At 42.4% G+C, this 20,759-nt stretch overlaps 2 protein-coding genes and 1 long non-coding RNA gene across 4 annotated transcripts; all 3 read left to right on the top strand.

The window, feature by feature from the left end:
• Positions 1-74: 74 nt before the first annotated feature.
• pigl (phosphatidylinositol glycan anchor biosynthesis, class L) lies at positions 75-10,830 on the top strand. 2 transcript variants are annotated; one of them, XM_068729439.1, is made up of 7 exons: positions 75-827; positions 1,424-1,523; positions 6,581-6,671; positions 7,841-7,908; positions 8,941-8,972; positions 10,248-10,381; positions 10,618-10,830. In XM_068729439.1, the coding sequence occupies exons 1-7, from the start codon at positions 569-571 to the stop codon at positions 10,744-10,746; spliced, it is 813 nt and encodes a 270-aa protein (XP_068585540.1). In that variant the 5' UTR covers positions 75-568; the 3' UTR covers positions 10,747-10,830. The 2 variants fall into 2 exon arrangements, with proteins under 2 accessions (XP_068585540.1, XP_068585541.1); XM_068729440.1 differs by lacking the exons at positions 6,581-6,671; positions 7,841-7,908.
• Positions 10,831-14,312: 3,482 nt separating this feature from the next.
• On the top strand, positions 14,313-19,985 carry ubb (ubiquitin B). The gene is made up of 4 exons (XM_068729404.1): positions 14,313-14,383; positions 14,970-16,349; positions 17,874-17,888; positions 19,223-19,985. Exons 2-4 carry the CDS (start codon positions 14,978-14,980, stop codon positions 19,918-19,920), a joined length of 2,085 nt encoding a protein of 694 aa, XP_068585505.1. The 5' UTR covers positions 14,313-14,383; positions 14,970-14,977; the 3' UTR covers positions 19,921-19,985.
• On the top strand, positions 17,494-17,769 carry LOC137886807 (uncharacterized). Its single transcript, XR_011105001.1, has 2 exons — positions 17,494-17,568; positions 17,726-17,769. It is a non-coding gene; the product is annotated as an uncharacterized lncRNA (long non-coding RNA).
• Positions 19,986-20,759: the final 774 nt, after the last annotated feature.

The raw sequence follows: 20,759 nt of genomic DNA, 5'->3' as shown, positions 1-20,759 counted from the left end.
CATTCGTCAACGAATATTTACGTACAATAACACTATAATGTATAGCTTACGAGAGTTAATGGACTGTTGTGTCACCCTTTTCATAAATACTTCACATTTTAATTTTGTATTTTTGTATATACCTGTAAGGATAAGGCGGTGTGACAGCTAAATCTTCCCCTCAAACACGGCAACGTTCCTGGAGTTTGTTATTTTCACTTTTCAAAAACATATTTCGTTTGATTGGTATAACTTTCTCTACATTTTCCAGGTCCTCTTTATTCAAATACGCCAGAAAAATATTATCTACCACATTAATGTATTTGTTCTCCTTATAAATTGTTTTTAACTCAAATGAACTGAGAAAGCGACAGTGAGTTCAAGTGAGTAAAACACACTATTGTGGGCCTATAAGTTGGCAGCTATTACTTTGTTGTATTTAATTGCAATATTTTATTGATGCATTCTTTAAAGACGGGTTAACGTAAGGTATATCAGACAGACTGTATATGTGTGTTTTTACACGTGGAACCATTTCCATGTTAGGCTTTTGTCTTCACACGGATTGTTTACGGCAACGGTCAAAATAATGAGTGTTTACATCGCTGTCTACATAGTGTTATCCTATCTGATTTTGATAAAATGCATTTACTATCGACATCGACGATCGGTGGTGAAGTCGTTGAAACGTGTAATGAATGTTTTATCAAGCGGAGAAATGAACGGAGACGACATCAGCGCTCTGATCGTAACTGCGCATCCGGATGATGAATGTATGTTCTTCGCGCCAACGATCGTACAACTCGTTGAGTTAAACGCCAACGTTCATTTGCTGTGTTTATCCGCAGGTATGGTGACGGCACATTATTGTTTGCACCAGTTCAACTTTAGGTGAATGAACAGATAATAGTTTGGAAACCATACAAGAAAAGGAAAGTGAAAGAGCAGCTCACATACACGTCTCAATGTGTGCAGATTCATAATCAGTCTCAGGTTTAAGGATGATTGAAATGATGATGAATAGAAGGGTAAAGCAGCACAATCTGAAAAGCACACATAGTGAGTAACATAGATTTCCAGAGCAACTAGCTTCTGTAGGAAATGCCTAAAATGATAGTGTCCATCATGTTGAAAAAAACCCAACAAAACAAGGGTTTTTAATTTCATGATAAATTATGAGCTACATAGAAGCATAGATACATATAAGTACAAATGTAATCTTTAGATAGTAAAGGCATTGCAGTCCTATTAAAAAATCTGTGCAGCACTGTATTTCATTTAGGTCCAACTTAACTGATGTTAGAGGAGCATTTTACATAGCTAAAGAGCATATGGTATTTCAAAATCATTGTAAATGTTTCACCCAGACATAATTTAGTCTTACATTTAGATCCTCCTGTCATTATTATATCTAGAGCCTAACTTGTCCTCCCAATATGTACAGGAAACTACTACAATCAAGGAGCTCAGCGCAAACAAGAACTTCTCAACAGCTGTGCCGTGTTGGGGATACCAGACTCCAGAATCACCATATTAGACCATAAGTAAGCAGCCGTCTGCACTAAATACACAACATACAAAGTACAATATTTCAGTTGTGTGCCTTTAATGTTGAAAACCTGCTTATGCTGCCCTCAGTTCATGAGTCAAGTGTCTGCCTGTTAGAGCCCATCAGTCCAATCCATCTATCTACAGTATATATCTATTTATGTCTCCACCTCTGAAGAGTATAGTAAAGCATGTTTTTAAATTCTATTTAAAGCAATCTTAAGCTATGTTTTTTTGTTTACTTACTTATTTCACAATTTAGTTTAAAAAAATTAATTTGTCCTTCGTGGAACTATGACATTTGATTTAGTTTGTAATGTTTGCACCACTGGGCTGTTTGTTGGTTCGGAGCAAACCTGGATTATTCAGTGTCAATGATCTTGGGTGCATTTGGATGACTACAGGGCTAATTAACATTATTTTTATGCTTTTTATATGCCTGCAACATTTTACTTAGTGGCAAAAAAAACAATTGTTGCACATTCCAGCTTTGTTGCAGGAACATGATAGTTCAAATCTAAAATCACACTTTTTTTTAATCACTTTACTGAACACTGGAATGCTGTAAAAGATGCACAGAAACAGCTATAGTTCTGTCGGTGTGTCTGTAAATGCCTCCAAGTTAAAACAGCCTTCACTCATAACCATTGTCATTTCACAATCAAAGCAGTGAGCGAAACCAGGAGCCAGAACTTCGAACAGTACTGTCGGCAAATTCTTGGCGAACTCGCTCTTCTTCTGTTTTCTTCTGCATTTTTGCTGTTGATGCAGCTGTAGGACTTTCAGTCTCCTGGCTCTTTCTATTGGCGAGGTCAAGTTACAGAGAACGTAGTGGTAAAAGGTGATGTTCGAAGGGGGGATTTTTTTTTCGTCCCCTAGTGGATCAAGCCTGCAGCTTCACTTGAAAATGTTTGGAGTTTCTAAGAACCTCGGAGCTGCCTACATCTGAGTCTCTACATGTTTGCTCACCAGGAGAGCTGCATGAACTCTGGCACTAACCTGGAACTCACAGTAATAAGCTGGCAGCCTACCCAGGTTGTCTGCCCTCGAGAACATTGTAGGTGTGTGCGTGTGTGTTTTCAAACACATGCACAGACTTTACAGTGTTATCATCTTGTGCACACAGAATGTAGCTGAACTTTGATCTTGGTGCTGTCTGCACTTCTGCTGAACTGGAGTATAGCCCATTTTCCCTTTCTGTGTATTCTGTTGTTTGCCCAAAACACACACCTAATCAGCACTTTGAGAGCCCCACTCACTCCCAACCAAGCTCTCTCCCTCTCTCTCTGTCATTGCTCCTCCTCCTCCTCCTCTTCCTCTTGTCCATGTCTGCTGAAGCCAACTGCCAAGGACTGTGGGATACATTTTGGCAATGCTCAGAGCACTGCTAATGTAGGTCATTCCAAACTGTTTTCCCTCCTTGTGTGTCTGTACATGGCTAGCCACACTTTGGCTTTGCTCTTCACCTTCTCTGCCCAAGTATGTGCAGATGTCCACCCAATGTCTTGACCTCTCCCTGTTTTTCTCACTGGTCATTTCATTGTGCACGGAGAAAGATGCAGAGCAAAAGTTTGGTAGCCGGTCCATTTTTTCATGTTTACACCTCGATTAGAATAGAAGCTCATACTTTTGAATAGAAACAAAAAGCCCCGTGCATTTTATCGATGGTCTCTAGCCTACAACAAGTTCAATAGCTATGAATATGAACAGCTTGGCTCAAGATGGGATATTTTTATGTGACGTAACCTGGAGCAGATCCTCAGAGATTGTGCTCTCAAAATATTTGGCACAAGTTTATGCCAAGATGGGTATCATTTCTCAGTATTGCAAACACAAACCAGGAAGTGTGCTATACCTTGGAGAGTCAGCCATGGCACTTGTCACTGTCCACTAAGTTGGACTTCAGTTCAGTTGTTCCCTTTGTTGTAACAGTTTTGCATAAACTCCATTGTAATGAGTCATTTAGTCTTGCAATGGCGTTTCAAGTTCTTTCTTGGAGGAGTTTTTTTTCACCACAGGGAGCTGTTTTTCTATGAATGGGTCCCTGTTTTGGTTATCTTGTGCACGCGATACACACCCTGCTCATGTTTTCACACTATTCCAATGATCTACGGGTGGCGGTAACACAGCAAGATGCGCAGGAATGCGCCAGACAAAGGCAGTGTAGCCTGACACTGTCTTAATAGGAGAAGTGACATCAAGAAAGTCGGTGCCAGACGAGATGTATGTCAATATATCTTTTTTTGCGGTCTGGGCTGTGGCTACTGTACTATCATCTCATTCATCAGGGTAGCGTGACGGAGCCACTGGACTTTTTGTTTTTCTCAACTTCACAACCAAAGTCTAGCAGGCAGTGTGGGCTACTTTCACGATCTGGGCGAGACTTGCAACCGTAGCCCACAGAATCAACAGGAGTAACACGTGAATTCAGTTTTAAAATAGGATTTTCCCTTTTAATGCTCACTGAATAGAACAGCTGTGTGGACAGTATCTGGGGCCCCAGTGCATGTTGGGGCCTTTGTGATCAAGCTCGATCTGAGCACGCTCTGCTGCCTCTCCACTTGCTGGCTTGACCTCTGCCTGCTCCCTGGACTCGAGTATAGCTGCTCACTGCGCAAATCCGACCACTTCTTCACTACATTCTCCTCTCTCTAGCTCACCCATTTGACCCTGTTCATGACAACACACTTCAGATTGAGTTTATTTTGGAAAAGACTTTACCACAGAAGTGAATCACAAATTTAATGCTTTTTTTTTTTGGATTGGATTAGTGTAATTCTCTACATGGACGTAAACAAAGAGCTCAGTGCTAGTTTCTGGAGAGGAAAGCGGTGTTCGCTGCAGTAACAGCGTATCCCCACACAGGGTTTAGATATACATTGAGTGGTAAAAATAGCCCTAGCCAAATTATAAATACATGGCGGGGCGCAGTAAATAGTGGTGGGATGTTCCAGCCTCGCCGCTGACCTCCGGCTGTGCTTTTATCCTTGATACATTTGTCACACTCTGGCCTCCGCATAGTCAAACAGTAGCTTTTCCCATATATCCTGTGGCCGGTAACGGACCGTCACTCTGGCACATTAGATTGCTCTTTCTCTGCACAACTTACATCCAATGCAATGCTAAAAGCGTAATCTCCGTGGTGAACGGCATTATTTCCATGGTGGCTTTCATGACACTTTATTACATCAACATGAGTGAATTTTTTATTTATTTTTTAAAGACTGCAACCACGGATCTCTGGATCATTGTGAGACACCATGCGTGTGTATTGGTGTAGTTACGGTTGTAACCTTATTACAGTGTGGGCGTACTGTCAGTTTGTAGTGGCATCTCAGCCATTCCAGGCAGGACATATAATCTGACTGTGTGGACAGACGTCTGGCAGTTTCACAGGCCTGTGGTCCATGTGACCAGACTAAACAAGCCCCCTCTCACACACACACACACACACACACACACACACACACACACACACACACACACACACACACACACACACACACACACACACACACACTGAATCCCCTTACTGGGCCAAAGTTCAACAACTGCATACAGATGCCTGTAAGCAATTAAACATCCACATGCAAAGCTACAAAAGGGGGAGTTGGGGAGGTTACTTTAGGACATTTAGCACTGTTGCCATGGCGAAGCTGACACATCCTGCTTGAGAAAGGTCTTGTGTCTTTTATTCATTTTTCGTAACTCTTTTTTCTCCACCCCCTCCGTACAGGCTTGTGCTTAGCTGCGGCTGTTGAACTAGAAGGCAAAATGTCTCAAATAAAACGTGAATAAATACAAGTGAGGGGAAAAAGCTGCATAGTGCATGAGTGTAGATACTTAATATTCATGCGCTTTTCTCACAAAATCCTCTTCTTGTTTTTATCAGCTTTCAGTCTAAAGCGGACAAATTAGGACAATAAGCTAGTGTTTTGTTAATTTAGGCAGCATTTAACATTGGTTCAGATTCCATTTCACTGTGCCATCCTACTCTAAACCACACACACACACAATCCTTACGACGTCACTGGTGTCACAGCAGTCCATTCACTCTATGAAAGACTGTTTTAAACGATCTCTGAACCCCCCTCCCCACCCCTCCTCCCTGTGACATAGCCGACCCCCGCCCCTCACACCAAAGACTGACCCTCACATCACCGGCAGCCCAATAGATTTGTAGCCTAATCCATCACTTCCCCCTACCAGCTCAACTGTCCTGGCTCATTGTTAGCAAAGAAGGGGAGGGGAACAACTGTCGACACACACACACCCCCACACACACCTACCCCCACTTTATGCATATATATATATATATATATATATATATATATATATATATATATATATATATATATATATATATATATATATATATATATATATATATATACACACACATGCACATGCACTGTCACGCCACCATGTGCTAACCCCAGTGTACAACAACACATCATGTAATTGTCAAACCAAGACCCCCACAGTTTAGTGTTTCTCATAACTAGTGAACAAACTGGATCTACTCCTCCGATGTGTTTTTGTGTGAACTGTGTTGGCTCAACTCATATCTGAGTGAGTTTGGTTATGTTTTTGTGGTTGGTTTCTCTTGAGTGCAAGGGGGACGTTGAACTACTGTACGAAGCGATGCCTTTTAGTTTCTAAACTGAGAAAAAAAAAAGCAGTTATTATTTGTGCCAAAAAAAGAGAGTCTGTGCATGTTTAGTAGGCCGAGAGCTTGAGCTGGCCAAGTGGGATGTTTGATGTGTACGCTCTGTATTGTCTCCAGGCTGTAGTTTCAGATGAAGACGATGCTAAGGGCCGGCCGACCCTTAACCCCCCCCCCCCCCCATGGGCTTCCCAGCACTCCCTCGTGTTTGCATTCTATAACAGCCGAAATCTTGTGCTCGGAAAAGGAAGGCTTATGTTGTGTACAGTTGACTTTCGGTTACAGTGAGGTTACAATGCAAACACAATGCCCTCTTGTGTCTCAGTAAAACACTGTTGTGATACTTGGTAGATAAGCATTCCCTTTGTTTGTTTTTTGCCCCTTCAGAGAACTTCCAGACGATCCCAAAGCAGAATGGAGCGTCTCACTGGTGTCCTCTGTAGTTGTACAGCACATGAGAGCTCACTCCTTCAACATGGTATGCTCAGCTCCACGTTGAATTTGTGCCCTTGCAGTCGTTTTTCTGTTATTTCCTGTTTGATGTTAACACACAATTTCTGTGTACAAAAATCCATGTATTTTGTTCTGTTTTTTTACATCTTGGCACCACAGCTCTTGAGCTCATTATCCAAGTTTCACTGTGGTCTGCACAATAATCCTGTCAGCCAGCGGGTTTTTTTTTTTTTGGTCAGACTGTATCTTGAACCTCCCTTCAAAACGAGGGGACATGGCCTCTACTGCAGCGGAAAGTTTGTACTCAATTGCAGTGTTTACACAGAGATTCTTATCTGCCCCAGTGCAGTTCCGCACTATTAGCTAATGGGAATGTGGTTCATTTAGATTCATAAGAATTTTCATCCGCTCATTCTCAACAATGGCACAAAAAGTCAAACACTCAGACGAACAGAAAGTACAGCAGCTTGGGGCAAAAAATGAAAAACCCAACAGCCCACAGTTCTTTAGGGAAGATGATTCCACACAGCTGGGTGCTTCTATGCTGTAGTTGCTGATCTCTTTTTGTTATCAAAGACGACAAACAAACACACTGTCTCCTCCCTTCCTGTCAGGCTGAGCAGCCAAAAATGCCTCCAGACCAAAAAGTAAGCCAAGGGAACATGTCTTATCTAACAAATACATTCAGCAAAAGCAGACAGAGATAAACAAAGTAAAAAAAGTAGTTCACTCTTCCTGCTCTTAAACTGAATAACTTGTTTCCTTGCTCTGACACCGGGCCGTTCCCTTGCTTTTCCATACACAAGCCAGCAAGAATGAGGAGAGAGTTCACTAGTTAATTATAATATGTGGTTGGGAGCTCAAACTTAGGCTTGATTGCAATGACATAGTCATGGTAGAATACGCCTGAGCATAACAAATGCCAAGTCTCTCGCAAGCACTCTTTCTTTCCCTTTGACCTGATTTCTTTTTGTTTTTTTCACTTGCTTCCTCTGGAGTGCAAGCATGCGCACAGGGGAGAAAAAAAAAGTTTTTTAAATATCAGTTGTCAGCTGCCAAGCAGCTCCACAGTCAGGCAAAGAAAACCCTTCCACTAACCCAAGAAAAATCTTCTGCCTCCGTTTATTTAAATCCACTTTTAGATACCCAGGTTCTGGCTTTTCACCCACACAGTGAGATATTTTGTTGTTTCAGGTGCTGACCTTCGATGGGAACGGAGTGAGCGGCCATGCCAATCACACAGCCATCTATAAAGCTGTCAGGTACTAACTGAACTTCAAGGCTTTGTCATCAGCAAAAAAAAATTATTTTTTATTTTTAATCCCTCAATTTAATGATGCCATCCTCAGGGATACTATGTGGCTTACACATGCACACAGAAACCAGCCCACTCCACAATCGTAAAAAAACAGTCTCCAGGAAAACATTTGGACTCGCATCAACATTCATCTTTCCAAATGTTTCCCCACAAAGACGCACACACACACACACACACACACACACACACCCCATGTTTTTTAGAATCGGCCTGTTACATAGCTGATAGGTCGTCCAAACAGAGTCCTCAGAGGCACTCGGCTTTGCTCCCAGAGAGCAGCAGTAAATCCTGTCCCTGAAGTGGTGAGGTGGGAGGGCAGCTCTGGTTTGGAGAGGCCAAACCGAGCAAGTTGCATCAGACCGTTGGTTTTGCACCGTGAAGTGTACGCCGCCGTCCCCACGTTGCGCCCTAATTGCCTGCCGTGTTGGTCACTGGGTTTTCCCTAACTGAGCCTGCACAGCCCTCTGTCAATCACATCTCATGATTCCCATCAGGCTGGTGTCCCAGAGGGGCCGTGCACTAGTTTCGCCGAGCTCAATGGGTTTTTGTTGAGTTGTTGTTTTTTTCGTCAACAGTGATCGGATTTGGAAATGCCAGTTTGAAAGAAAAACTTGACGAGTTACTGTAGTAACAGAGGAAGATGAAATGGAGAATTATGTTTTTGCCTCACAAAAAACTCCAGCATTCAATACAGCATGATCTGAAACACACACAGTGGTAGATATTTAGCAGTAGCAAGGCTTACTGTATAACCTTTTTCTGTGGGCTTACAGTCATTGACTTCTCATCACTTGTGTTGTAATCAGCGTATCCAAAACTCTAATCTCACTCACATAGTGGCAGGTAGAAACATCACACCACGGTCATTTATTTTGTCGAGGTCGCCAACACGAACCCTGTCAGTGAGATGTAGCGCCTCTTTGACCAATCTGAATGTTTGCCTCCTTGACATTTTCTGCTTTTCTCCACTCTACAGCCATCTCGCTTTCACCGGTCAAGTACCCAATGGTAAGTGTGTCAAAAAAAGAAAACTTTTAAGAGGTTGATATTTTTGTGTGTCACAGGTTGGATTTACTGGTCACTCAGAAAAGTCATCAGCGGTGAAAACATTCTGAAGCAGGATTCTGGTTGAAAGTTTCCCACTGGATATGTGAATATTCAGATATGCCCAGTAAAAACAAAAGTTGTATCAATTATTAAGCATTACGCAGCACAGACAACACCCCTCCAGTCTGTGTTTTAGAGAACACTGGAAAGTGCTGTAAACCATGACTCAGACTGGGTTGTTTTCCTTAATGTACAGCGCCCTCTGCTGTTTAAAAGGATTGCATGAGTCTTGCGCACTCCTCCAAACATTTTGGTCTGCTGGTGGCAGCATGAGGCCTGTTGGATATTTCACCTCAAACTACATATGATGGTTTCATTCCTGATTTCAGTCTCTGATGTTAAATTCAGTGCATCTGGCTCTCTACACGTCTACTGTCGAGGTAAAATCAAAACGTGTGCCAAATGGTCTTTGAGTTTCAACTAATGATGAAGTCCTCCAAGTATGTGGAAGTAAAAGTAGGACAGAGAGGAGTCAACATGCTACAACAGACTCAGAGCTCATTACTTTGCCGGTTACAGAGCACACCCGCATTAAAGTTTGAGTAAATAAGAAACAGGCATAGCAGGCCGGAGCGGTTAATCATACATGAGATGCCAGCGGTTGCACTGTGCTGTTGTGAGGCAGGGATATATTATCACCCAAGTCCTAAGGCCACAGCAAACTTTGCCTTTAACTATTTAAGCTTTATCCTCGAGCTGCCTGGCCCCTCTTTAGCCCCGCATCAATCACGCTCACTGGTTATTCATTACCACGTATTCATTATAATACATACCAGTGTATTCATTTACACTTCACCTGTTCGTCCGGTCTTACTGTAACCTCTAGAATTAGGCCCAACGTCGTTGTAATAAGCCCCTTTGACTGGCTGTGCTCGCTGCTCCTTACCAACTGCTTTAAGCCTCTTGCGCCCCACAAACTCTTGCTGCATGACAAAGGTCATAGTTCAAAAGATTTGCACCATATTGACCGTGTGGACCATACAACAACAGTACAAATGCTGCACAGGAGGGACAGCCTACGTGTCCTTGTATTACATTGTAATATGTTACTAACAGGAGTTTGCGTCACAAGAATCAAACAAACTGAGAGACCAGCCTAGTTGAGAGAACAGTCCGCTGCTGTAGTGAACATATAACATATTAACAGCTAACTGGGTCTCTTGTCTGTCCTCCCAGACTGCTGTTTGCTCTCCCTAGTGACCGTCGGCCTCCTCAGGAAGTATGTCTCCTTCCTGGAGCTACCCTTCAGCTGGCTGCTGCCCTCATGCCTCCGCTGTATTATCGGCTCACAGGGCTACAGGCGAGCCAAAGTAAGCTTCCAAAAGGACAGTTTTGTCGGCAAAATAAGGTCACCAATAGAGTTAGTAAATGTGAGACGCTACGCTGCAGTTGAGGATATGTGTTATCAAGCTAATATTTTTATATGAAGGTATGAATACATTTACACTAAGCAGCAGATAGATTTTGACGACTATCTGCTGTTACTCAGGATCTCGCAATAACTGGGTTTAACTAACATCAGACAAACTTTTCCTTTTCTTTTCAGGATGCCATGTTTTGTCACCGCTCTCAACTCCTGTGGTTTCGTTACCTCTACATTGCCTTCTCGCGGTACATGTTCGTCAACACATTCCAAATGATCCCACAAGGACCAAAGAACCTGAAGGTGTATTAAGTTGTCCCTGTGTTACCGTAGGTGTCCTGCTTCCTAACTCCTCGATCAGGAGTGAGTTTAGTTTACATGATGAGCTGTTTTGCTCGCTGTTAATAAAGATCTCTTTTTCATTGGCTAAAGTTGCCTGAACATTTCTTCATAAGCACTTTCCATAAAAAAAAAAAGGTGACACATTCGTTTGTTGATTCAAAAGCGTCTTTATTGTCTTTACACTGTATAAAAACAACACTAGGGTTTGAATGAGTTTTGCTTTTTTTCATCTTATATGTTGAAAATACTGTACAGCATTTCTGTTACACTGCTGATTAATAAAAGAAAATTGATTCTTACATCACAGTGGTGTTATTTAGTTTCGCTCTCAGCTGTGTTTTTGGACATGTCTCTGATGCTTTTCCTGCATGCTTTCTTCCCACTTCTCACCACAAAACTTCTCCACTGTGACACTGCGGACGGTACCTGGATCCAGACAGTGCGGAGCAACGCCTGGGGAGAAAACACCAGAAACAAAGGACGGCTCCGTTATTTACAGGTGAACACACCAGTCCATTGTCTCCAGCACATTTCATTGACAACTTATGGCTCAATAAGATGCCACAAATATAGTAGAGCGGGGCAGTTAGTTTGGAGTAAACACAGCAGAGTGTAAGTTGACAACACATGAGAACGGTGTGACTGTCTTGTGTTTGCGGTCATACCATATCCATCAGGGTTGCAGCGTGGAGTGTAGAAACTTTGAACTCCACAGGTTTTACAGAAGGTGTGCTTGGCAACGTGAGTGTTAAACGTGTATGTGGTCAGATTATCGGACCCCTGGGAAGATAAGAAAAATAGCAATTATTCACTTAAATATTCACTTGAATCAAAGGTTGTATCAAAGGTTTTTGCTTGAGTTTGCAACCTTTACGAGTGTGAAGAGATTTTTTGGAACAATGAAATGATGGTTTTGTTTCTTTTGGCAAATGCTGCAGCTGGAGAAACAGAAATGGGTTTATATTGATTAGCTACAAAGTATTGTTTGAAGTCTCTTTAACGTCATGGGATGAACCCAAACTTCAAAATTGACTTGTCTTGAACAACCTTGTTTTCTTTGTGACAAACGCAATTTGTAATTTAAAACAGTGAGACAATGTAATTGAATTTAATATCCGTACTTGCAATTGAAAACATGGATGTCTGGGGAACTTAAGACTTCAAATCTAACAGCCCCACAGTGGCAGCCGCCTGTGTGTTTCACGAGATCCATCCTGTGGGTACAGAGAAAACAACAAACCATCACGATGGACACATACAGTATGTTCATATTGGACTATTCTGGGATGAGAGGCCTTACTTCAGTCACGTCGATGTGAACAAGTGAAGGATCGGGCGTCTGATGTGATGAAACTGGCGACGCTTTTATTGTTGTGAAACCTGTTGACGTGGAACTGAACGTCCTGCCTGTAAAACAGCTCCAATGACCCTGCTAAAGAAAACACAATGAACACAATCAAACAGTCCACCTCTGATAAGGGTCACATTTACATTAGAAGCCTCCAAGCTTTTGACCCATTCACAGCAGTTGACGTGATCATTGAATGTGACAATCAAATTCAAAAGGTGGGCACCTCAAGTTTCTTGCCCCGAGCCACAGACGCTTTTATTTCATGTAATAATAGAGTCAGCTTCCATGGTAATCAGCTATAGGACTATGCCCTGCTTGAAAGATTGTTTTTACTGGAACACTTTGAGGCAGTCCATAATCACTCAGAGCAACAGGGCAGGGCAAAGTACAGCAGACTTGCACAAACACATTCCTCAGAGGTTGAACTAGTTCAGCCAGACGCCCAGTTTTGTGTTGGAAAGCAATGGCGTAGTGCACCACGGGTTGGGTGTCATATGACAGGGGTGCTGGAGGGGTGGGGCGAGGGAATGCTGTGACCCAAATACATATATTAGGACTCTCCCAGCTGTATCATATCTATGACCCCAAAAATAGGATCCCAGTAGGCTACAGACCCCCATCTGAGCTTCTGCTCTTTGATTTCAGTGATTAGATTACAGTGCAGCAGTTGTGTGTAATAATGGTGAGCACTAGAAGTGGGGACACAAATCACGTAAACATGTAACACAAAAACTTACTGTACCACTGTTCTCCAGTTTCACCTGGGCGTTGTCGACATGCTTGGCATTTAGACTCAAAGCTCATGAGAACAAGATCACGCCGTTTTCTGTGAATTTTACAAGAAAATGAATAATATCTTGCCTACGGAATAAATCCACAACGACAAAAAAATAACAAGCAAGATGGGAAACAAATCTGAAACGACCATTACATTACTTCCTATGAACTGATGTAGTTATTCAGCCTGAGCCACGGAAAACAACAATGTGCCTACAAGGCTGGAAACATAAAGAAACATAATGTTGAGAGAGGCCTGAGGAGTGTGTGAGAATTGTGTTACCACTTGTACACAATGTGCTTGTGAGTGCTGTGAGTTCATAGGACTGGTGACTTGCCAATCTACTTTCTGTACAGTATGTACATTCTGCTAAGCAGAAAAAGGGCACAGCCGTCCCCACTACTTTCACTCCACAACTTTGCTATCATTTGAACATATATTCAGACAAATTACTGTGGACACAGTAGTCAAATCTAATTACCTTATACTTAAACATCCCTTGTTACAGTATTTAGGTCAAGACTTTTTGATGTGCCTGCCATATAACCAGTATCAGCAAATTCTGCTTATCATCATATTTTGCAGTGGTGTTAAGGTTGGATATAAATCACGAATGTATCCTTTATTAGGATGGTATGTGTAGCATGACATCTGATGTGAATATGGCTTACTAGTGAATGAGGCTAGATCGCTAAAGGAGGTCATGTAGTAGTGTTATCTTTATCTCAGAGACTTCACCCTGCTGTCACAGCAGCTGGTAGCACGTTTACGAAGCATGTTTCCATCTGTTAACAGACACGTTTGATAAAGATCAACGCAATGCCCGTCTGCACACGTCCCTCTTTCGTGTCACATGAATGCATAGTCAGATGAGTTCCTCATATAACATTATTGGTATGATATACTATTTTATAGAAAGACAGAAGACGTGGAAGCTAATGTATGTGTAAGGCTACACTATCATCATCACCTTATCTACTTAGCTTGAATAATTCTCGGAATCATCTGTTTCATAACCCCACAGTCATAACTGTAACTTTAGTCATCAACCCGTCCTTACTGTGACACAGCAACCAATCGTTGGTCAAACAAACAATCCTGCAATCCAATCAGAGGCGCGGGGACGGTTTCTGTTGCTACGGTCGTTCGAGCAAATTCTACAGCCAGCTGGTGAGATATTACTCCGCCGCGTGAGATATATCAAAATATAGTTTTCAAACAGACTATTTTTGACTAAATATTTACGTTTATGAGTAAATGTTTGATTGTTGAATACAATAATACTGTCAACATACAATTGTGCGTTTCGGAGTAGTGGGAACTACTTTGAAATGCGGACGGATATAAGGACAGATGACGTATGCAGACTCCGGTATATAACACAGCGTTGTCTCTACTGCGGTATAGTGCTACAGCGGAAGACGAGAGAAGAAGCTCCACGCAAGAACAAGACACAATATTAACTGCGTTTCTTTCAAGTAAGTACGTATTTTAAAGCTATATCATTTGTATAGTTTAAATTATTTATACAGCGAATGTTTTTAGTCGTTGTTTGGTGACCATTGCCAGAGTAACTCGACAGAATTGAAGCAGACGTTAACAATACTTCAGTCTGCCTCAAATTGACGTACAATCTTCACAATACAATCGAGCCGTTAAGATACAATATTTTTATAATTATATGGGTTGTTTACCGTCGACGTCGAATTAGTTCCTCGTCGAATTCATGGTAAGCTAATGTTAGCTTTGGCAATGAGTCAACATTCTAGTGTCGTCCATTAGGGAGTAACATCAGCTGAACAAAAGGGAGGTCAGTATGATCTCAAAATGGCGCTGGGACCGGAATGGCCGCTGATGGTTCAGAGCTTCCCATAAATGGAATAATCTAATATATTTAATAAAGTGCGATTCTCATTTGATCATAATCGTAATTCCAGCGCTTCATTTTATAATCCCTTAATAGTTATAACTATAAAATAATTGGCTAGCAATTTAAAATGACTTTTTGCACTCATTTTTATTTTTGTACTAAATCCTGATTTGATATATCTTACTTTTACTTAGGAGCAAACATGCAGATCTTTGTGAAGACCCTCACCGGCAAGACCATCACCTTAGAGGTCGAGCCTAGCGACACCATCGAGAACGTGAAGGCCAAGATCCAGGACAAGGAAGGCATTCCCCCAGACCAGCAGAGGCTGATCTTCGCCGGCAAGCAGCTGGAAGATGGCCGCACCCTCTCCGACTACAACATCCAGAAGGAGTCCACCCTCCATCTTGTCCTCCGTCTCCGTGGAGGCATGCAGATCTTCGTCAAGACCCTCACTGGCAAGACCATCACCCTGGAGGTCGAGCCAAGCGACACCATTGAGAACGTGAAGGCCAAGATCCAGGACAAGGAAGGCATTCCCCCAGACCAGCAGAGGCTGATCTTTGCCGGCAAACAGCTGGAAGATGGCCGCACCCTCTCCGACTACAACATCCAGAAGGAGTCCACCCTCCATCTTGTCCTGCGTCTGAGGGGAGGCATGCAGATCTTCGTCAAGACCCTCACCGGCAAGACCATCACCCTGGAGGTTGAGCCCAGCGACACCATTGAGAACGTGAAGGCCAAGATCCAGGACAAGGAAGGCATTCCCCCAGACCAGCAGAGGCTGATCTTTGCCGGCAAACAGCTGGAAGATGGCCGCACCCTCTCCGACTACAACATCCAGAAGGAGTCCACCCTCCATCTTGTCCTGCGTCTGAGGGGAGGCATGCAGATCTTCGTCAAGACCCTCACCGGCAAAACCATCACCCTGGAGGTCGAGCCCAGCGACACCATTGAGAACGTGAAGGCCAAGATCCAGGACAAGGAAGGCATTCCCCCAGACCAGCAGAGGCTGATCTTTGCTGGCAAGCAGCTGGAAGATGGCCGCACCCTCTCCGACTACAACATCCAGAAGGAGTCCACCCTCCATCTTGTCCTGCGTCTGAGGGGAGGCATGCAGATCTTCGTCAAGACCCTCACTGGCAAGACCATCACCCTGGAGGTCGAGCCAAGCGACACCATTGAGAACGTGAAGGCCAAGATCCAGGACAAGGAAGGCATTCCCCCAGACCAGCAGAGGCTGATCTTCGCTGGCAAGCAGCTGGAAGATGGCCGCACCCTCTCCGACTACAACATCCAGAAGGAGTCCACCCTCCATCTTGTCCTGCGTCTGAGGGGAGGCATGCAGATCTTCGTCAAGACCCTCACTGGCAAGACCATCACCCTGGAGGTCGAGCCAAGCGACACCATTGAGAACGTGAAGGCCAAGATCCAGGACAAGGAAGGCATTCCCCCAGACCAGCAGAGGCTGATCTTCGCTGGCAAGCAGCTGGAAGATGGCCGCACCCTCTCCGACTACAACATCCAGAAGGAGTCCACCCTCCATCTTGTCCTGCGTCTGAGGGGAGGGCAGTAAAGTGGTTCATGATTCCATGTTCTTAAACTTATTTCCCCCAAGTTAATGTGCTATGTATGACATGCTATACATGGCATATTACAAAGTTGTTGCATGTCAAAAGTGTTAATTGTTACTTGACCAAAAGTTTGATGCACATCATATAATAAAGGATTAAACTGAATTTCCTGGTGTTCATTCATGGTGCGTATCTATAATATTAGCAGTGCTGAAACCAATTGGGTAAAACACCTTCATCCACATGTTCAGGAGACATGGCAATAATTGCTCATGCTCTGCAATATTGTAGTATTTAGCAGGGGAATTATGATTTCCTAATCATGATAAGTGATGTCTATAAACTGCTCAATTTGAGCAGTAGGTGTATTTTTATCAATGTATAGTAGATGCACATGACTTGGTAAACTGGTTAATTTAAACTTAAGTATAAACCTTAAATGAGAGCAGAACCTTTTTATATTTTTCATTCTAACTAAGCTGTTATAGTTGGGTCATTTTAAACCGTAGCGTTCGCCTTAATTTTCCACAGTCCTTAGTGTTGGCAGTCTGGGGTCCGGAAACATTCAGCGGCCTTTAACAGCTCCCCAGCTGAATTGGAAACTTCCAAGAAGACGTGCGTTTAATGATTTCCCTTACCCATAGTCTGCCATACAATTATGTATGTAAGTTATCCCATCAAAAACATAACAAGTTTTATGGTCAATGTGAGAAGCAATGTAAAGAAAAGGAAAATCAAACTAGCATTTGCATAACTAACAAATGATCATGCTATCACTAATTGAGTGTTCATGTCCAGCACAGTGTCTCTTGAGTAAATAAAAGCCCACCGTTTTAGTAAGATGCTGCCCAGAGCTGTCAGATTTTGATACGATGTATTCATGTACGTAGATGTATACTCTGTAGATAAGGGGATAAATGATGGGTACATTAAAACTATAATCACGCTCCTTGTCTGTGAATTAACTGCAGTAATCCTTGCAGAAGGTTTATAGAGCTGGGGGTTAGCTGCTGAATCACAAAACACTGGAAAGGTAGAATTAATTTATGTTCATGAGGACGTGGCGCCATCTACTGTCTAGAGGTTGACATGATACATAGAGGAAATGCAAAAAAAAAAAAACACCAGAGGTATGATGGGTCCATAAAAGGGATTAAAGAACCAATGAGGAAAAAGGAAATGTACTAAAATTAAATAAAGAAAAGGCAGTCAGGGGAAAGTAAGTATGCTTTCAATAGACAGAGGGAAGAGAAGAGCCAATATCAAATGTTTGGATTTAGCACATGCAAATTGAATAGAACAGACTCTATTTTACTCAAACGGAAATTATTTTCAGCATAAGGAAACATTAACTGCAGTTCTTTTGTCCTCCGCAGAACAGATGACAGTGTGTGCTTGTGTGTTCCCAAGAGAGATAAGGTGGGGACCTTTTTGTATTACTTAAAATGTTTTAAAATGTGCAGCCTATTCATATAAGATTTCTGTACAAATATGTAGATTGTCTAATGTCCTGGGTGTTATCAGGCACAAAGGGGCCCAGTGTGCTGAGGTTGGGCATGGACAGGCATAGCACAAATAAAAAAACAAATGTTAAAGGTTTAGGAAAACATCAAGACATTAGCAAGAATCAGTGGCAGAAAAATGCCTACATTGCATGCTTGTTTTCACTGTGCAGCCTCACATGTAAATTAGATAAATGTCCAAAGGCCCTTCTGCATATACAGTAGTGACAAAAATCGTCCCTCAAGTATTACAAATGTTTCCTACATTTGAACTCAAAGAAATTACACTATAGTCTCCAGTGAGGAAAGTAGTGTGGATTATGGATAGCACGAGGATTGTTCTGTGGTATTTACCGTCTAATTCCAAACTAGACTGTCTCAATACAGTTATCTGGATAATCGGGTGTCAGCTGTTTATCCTGCCAAAGGCATTTCATTTAGCACTGCATGCTAGCGATGGGAACTATTTTCAAGTGCGGATGAATATTGCTAGATGACGCGTCTCTCGTATAAATACTCCTGTTCCCCTGGCAACTGCACAGACAGAGGAAGGTGTTACGAGGGACAGCAGGACAAAATACTGAAACAAATTGTAAGTACGGTCGGTCGTATTAAAAAATGTAACGTTTTAGGTTATCTGCTGTAGTTCTTTCATCAATGTACAGCTTCCGTAAACTATTCATAATCCATAATTGTTTGCTTTGCCTTTAGTAGCTAACGTTAGCTAACTGCTTTGTAAACAACGATGACGCAACGTGAATATCGCGTCTCAAACAAATAATGTAGCTAGCTAACGTTAATTCTGATGACCGTCATTACGAATGACGTGCTAGGTTTATTACTTTATTTATCACTCGTCTAGTTGAACAATAACGTGACACACTGCTGCAAACGTTAACCAACGTTAGTAAAAAATGGTACATTTCTAGGTGGATCGTCCGTCAGCGGGTGACGTTAGCTAAACAAAAAGAAGGCACACAATGGCTACCTTATTTTAAAATGGCGCTGGTGCTCGAATCAACGGCCTCCTACCAGTGTGTTCGTGTGATGATGAAGTAACGAGTACCCGAATAATGGCGGCTGTATACTGTATGCAAAAAATATGTATAAAGCGATTTAACACTTGATGTATACCTCTGACAAGAAGAAGTCATAGACGAAATAGCCTAATAATAATAATAATAATAATAATAATAAAAACTAGATGTAAGATGTTGTATTTAAAATGAGAACGACATAATTTAATTGTAATGTAAACTGGTCAAATTAATTTGATACCCACTAGTATACCAGGTCATTTTAGCAATGGTACTTTTTTTTTTTTTTTTTAATGAATGGGAATTGTTAATGTTGAATCTTATTCTTTCACAGGAGCAAACATGCAGATCTTTGTGAAGACCCTCACCGGCAAGACCATCACCCTTGAGGTCGAGCCCAGCGACACCATCGAGAACGTGAAGGCCAAGATCCAGGACAAGGAAGGCATTCCCCCAGACCAGCAGAGGCTGATCTTTGCCGGCAAACAGCTGGAAGATGGCCGCACCCTCTCCGACTACAACATCCAGAAGGAGTCCACCCTCCATCTTGTCCTCCGTCTCCGTGGAGGCATGCAGATCTTCGTCAAGACCCTCACTGGCAAGACCATCACCCTGGAGGTCGAGCCAAGCGACACCATTGAGAACGTGAAGGCCAAGATCCAGGACAAGGAAGGCATTCCCCCAGACCAGCAGAGGCTGATCTTTGCCGGCAAACAGCTGGAAGATGGCCGCACCCTCTCCGACTACAACATCCAGAAGGAGTCCACCCTCCATCTTGTCCTGCGTCTGAGGGGAGGCATGCAGATCTTCGTCAAGACCCTCACTGGCAAGACCATCACCCTGGAGGTCGAGCCAAGCGACACCATCGAGAACGTGAAGGCCAAGATCCAGGACAAGGAAGGCATTCCCCCAGACCAGCAGAGGCTGATCTTCGCCGGCAAGCAGCTGGAAGATGGCCGCACCCTCTCCGACTACAACATCCAGAAGGAGTCCACCCTCCATCTTGTCCTGCGTCTGAGGGGAGGGCAGTAAAGTGATTCCATCTTTTAACTTGCTTTACATGACAACCTAATCGAATAAAAGATGAGATTAAATTATATGGTGTTTCGCTCCCTTTTTTTGCACATTTGTCTCAAATGTAAACATTGGGAGAGTCATTGGGTTTTCAAAATGTCCCCTGTTTAAATCCCATTACCATTATACATACAGGATAATTCTCTTATTATTTCTGTGGGTAAATACAAACGTAACACTTGAAAGTTGAGGTTTTGGGATATTTAAAAAAAAAAATTCAGATTCATTTAAATTAGAGTTCAATGAACTACAATTACAAATATTTTTTGATAATTCATAGATTGGGGTAAAAATAAAATCAATCGAAGTTGGCTGCTCTCATGCTGTTTATTTCCATAACAATCTATATAGGTTACGTGCGCTCCCCTTTAAGTTTTTTTTTTTTTTTTTTTTTTTTTTAATATTTGTGATATGGGAATTTATTCCAGGACCATTGAATGATATAAAAGAAATTCTGTATTTGTGGTTGTTCATCAATAGAAATTTGATAACTCACTGAACTTTCTCTTTGTAACAACCTCCTGGAAAATGAGCATTCCTGTTGACCGGTATCATCTCTTAAATCGCATCCTGGCAACGGTCATTGTTTTATTGATCAGCCCCCATAACCCAGGTATAGCCTGGACTCTGAATCTGGATAAAAAGCTACATAGCAATTAATCAAATGAGTCTCTTATGAGAATTGTATCTTACTGTATTCCTTGACTGTTTAATGAAGCATGCAATGTCACAGAACCACTAGATGTCACTAGCTTAGTGGTGGTACTCCAAACCTTCAAGTTCCATGAAATTGCAGT

This window comes from Cebidichthys violaceus, unplaced genomic scaffold (assembly GCF_023349555.1).
Source record: "Cebidichthys violaceus isolate CVI_PGR_0920_01 unplaced genomic scaffold, fCebVio1.0.p SCAF_46, whole genome shotgun sequence".
Lineage (NCBI taxonomy): Eukaryota > Metazoa > Chordata > Actinopteri > Perciformes > Stichaeidae > Cebidichthys > Cebidichthys violaceus.
Note: the sequence above shows the minus strand (reverse complement) of the source record. Positions and strands in the feature narration are given on the sequence as shown.

Coding starts and splice junctions, on each gene's coding strand:
- pigl (XM_068729439.1), top strand. CDS start 569: ATGAGTGTTTACATCGCTGTCTACATAGTGTTATCCTATCTGATTTTG. Junction 6,672..7,840: donor GAGCTCACTCCTTCAACATG/GTATGCTCAGCT, acceptor TTGTTGTTTCAG/GTGCTGACCTTCGATGGGAA. Junction 7,909..8,940: donor GCCATCTATAAAGCTGTCAG/GTACTAACTGAA, acceptor TCCACTCTACAG/CCATCTCGCTTTCACCGGTC.
- ubb (XM_068729404.1), top strand. CDS start 14,978: ATGCAGATCTTTGTGAAGACCCTCACCGGCAAGACCATCACCTTAGAG.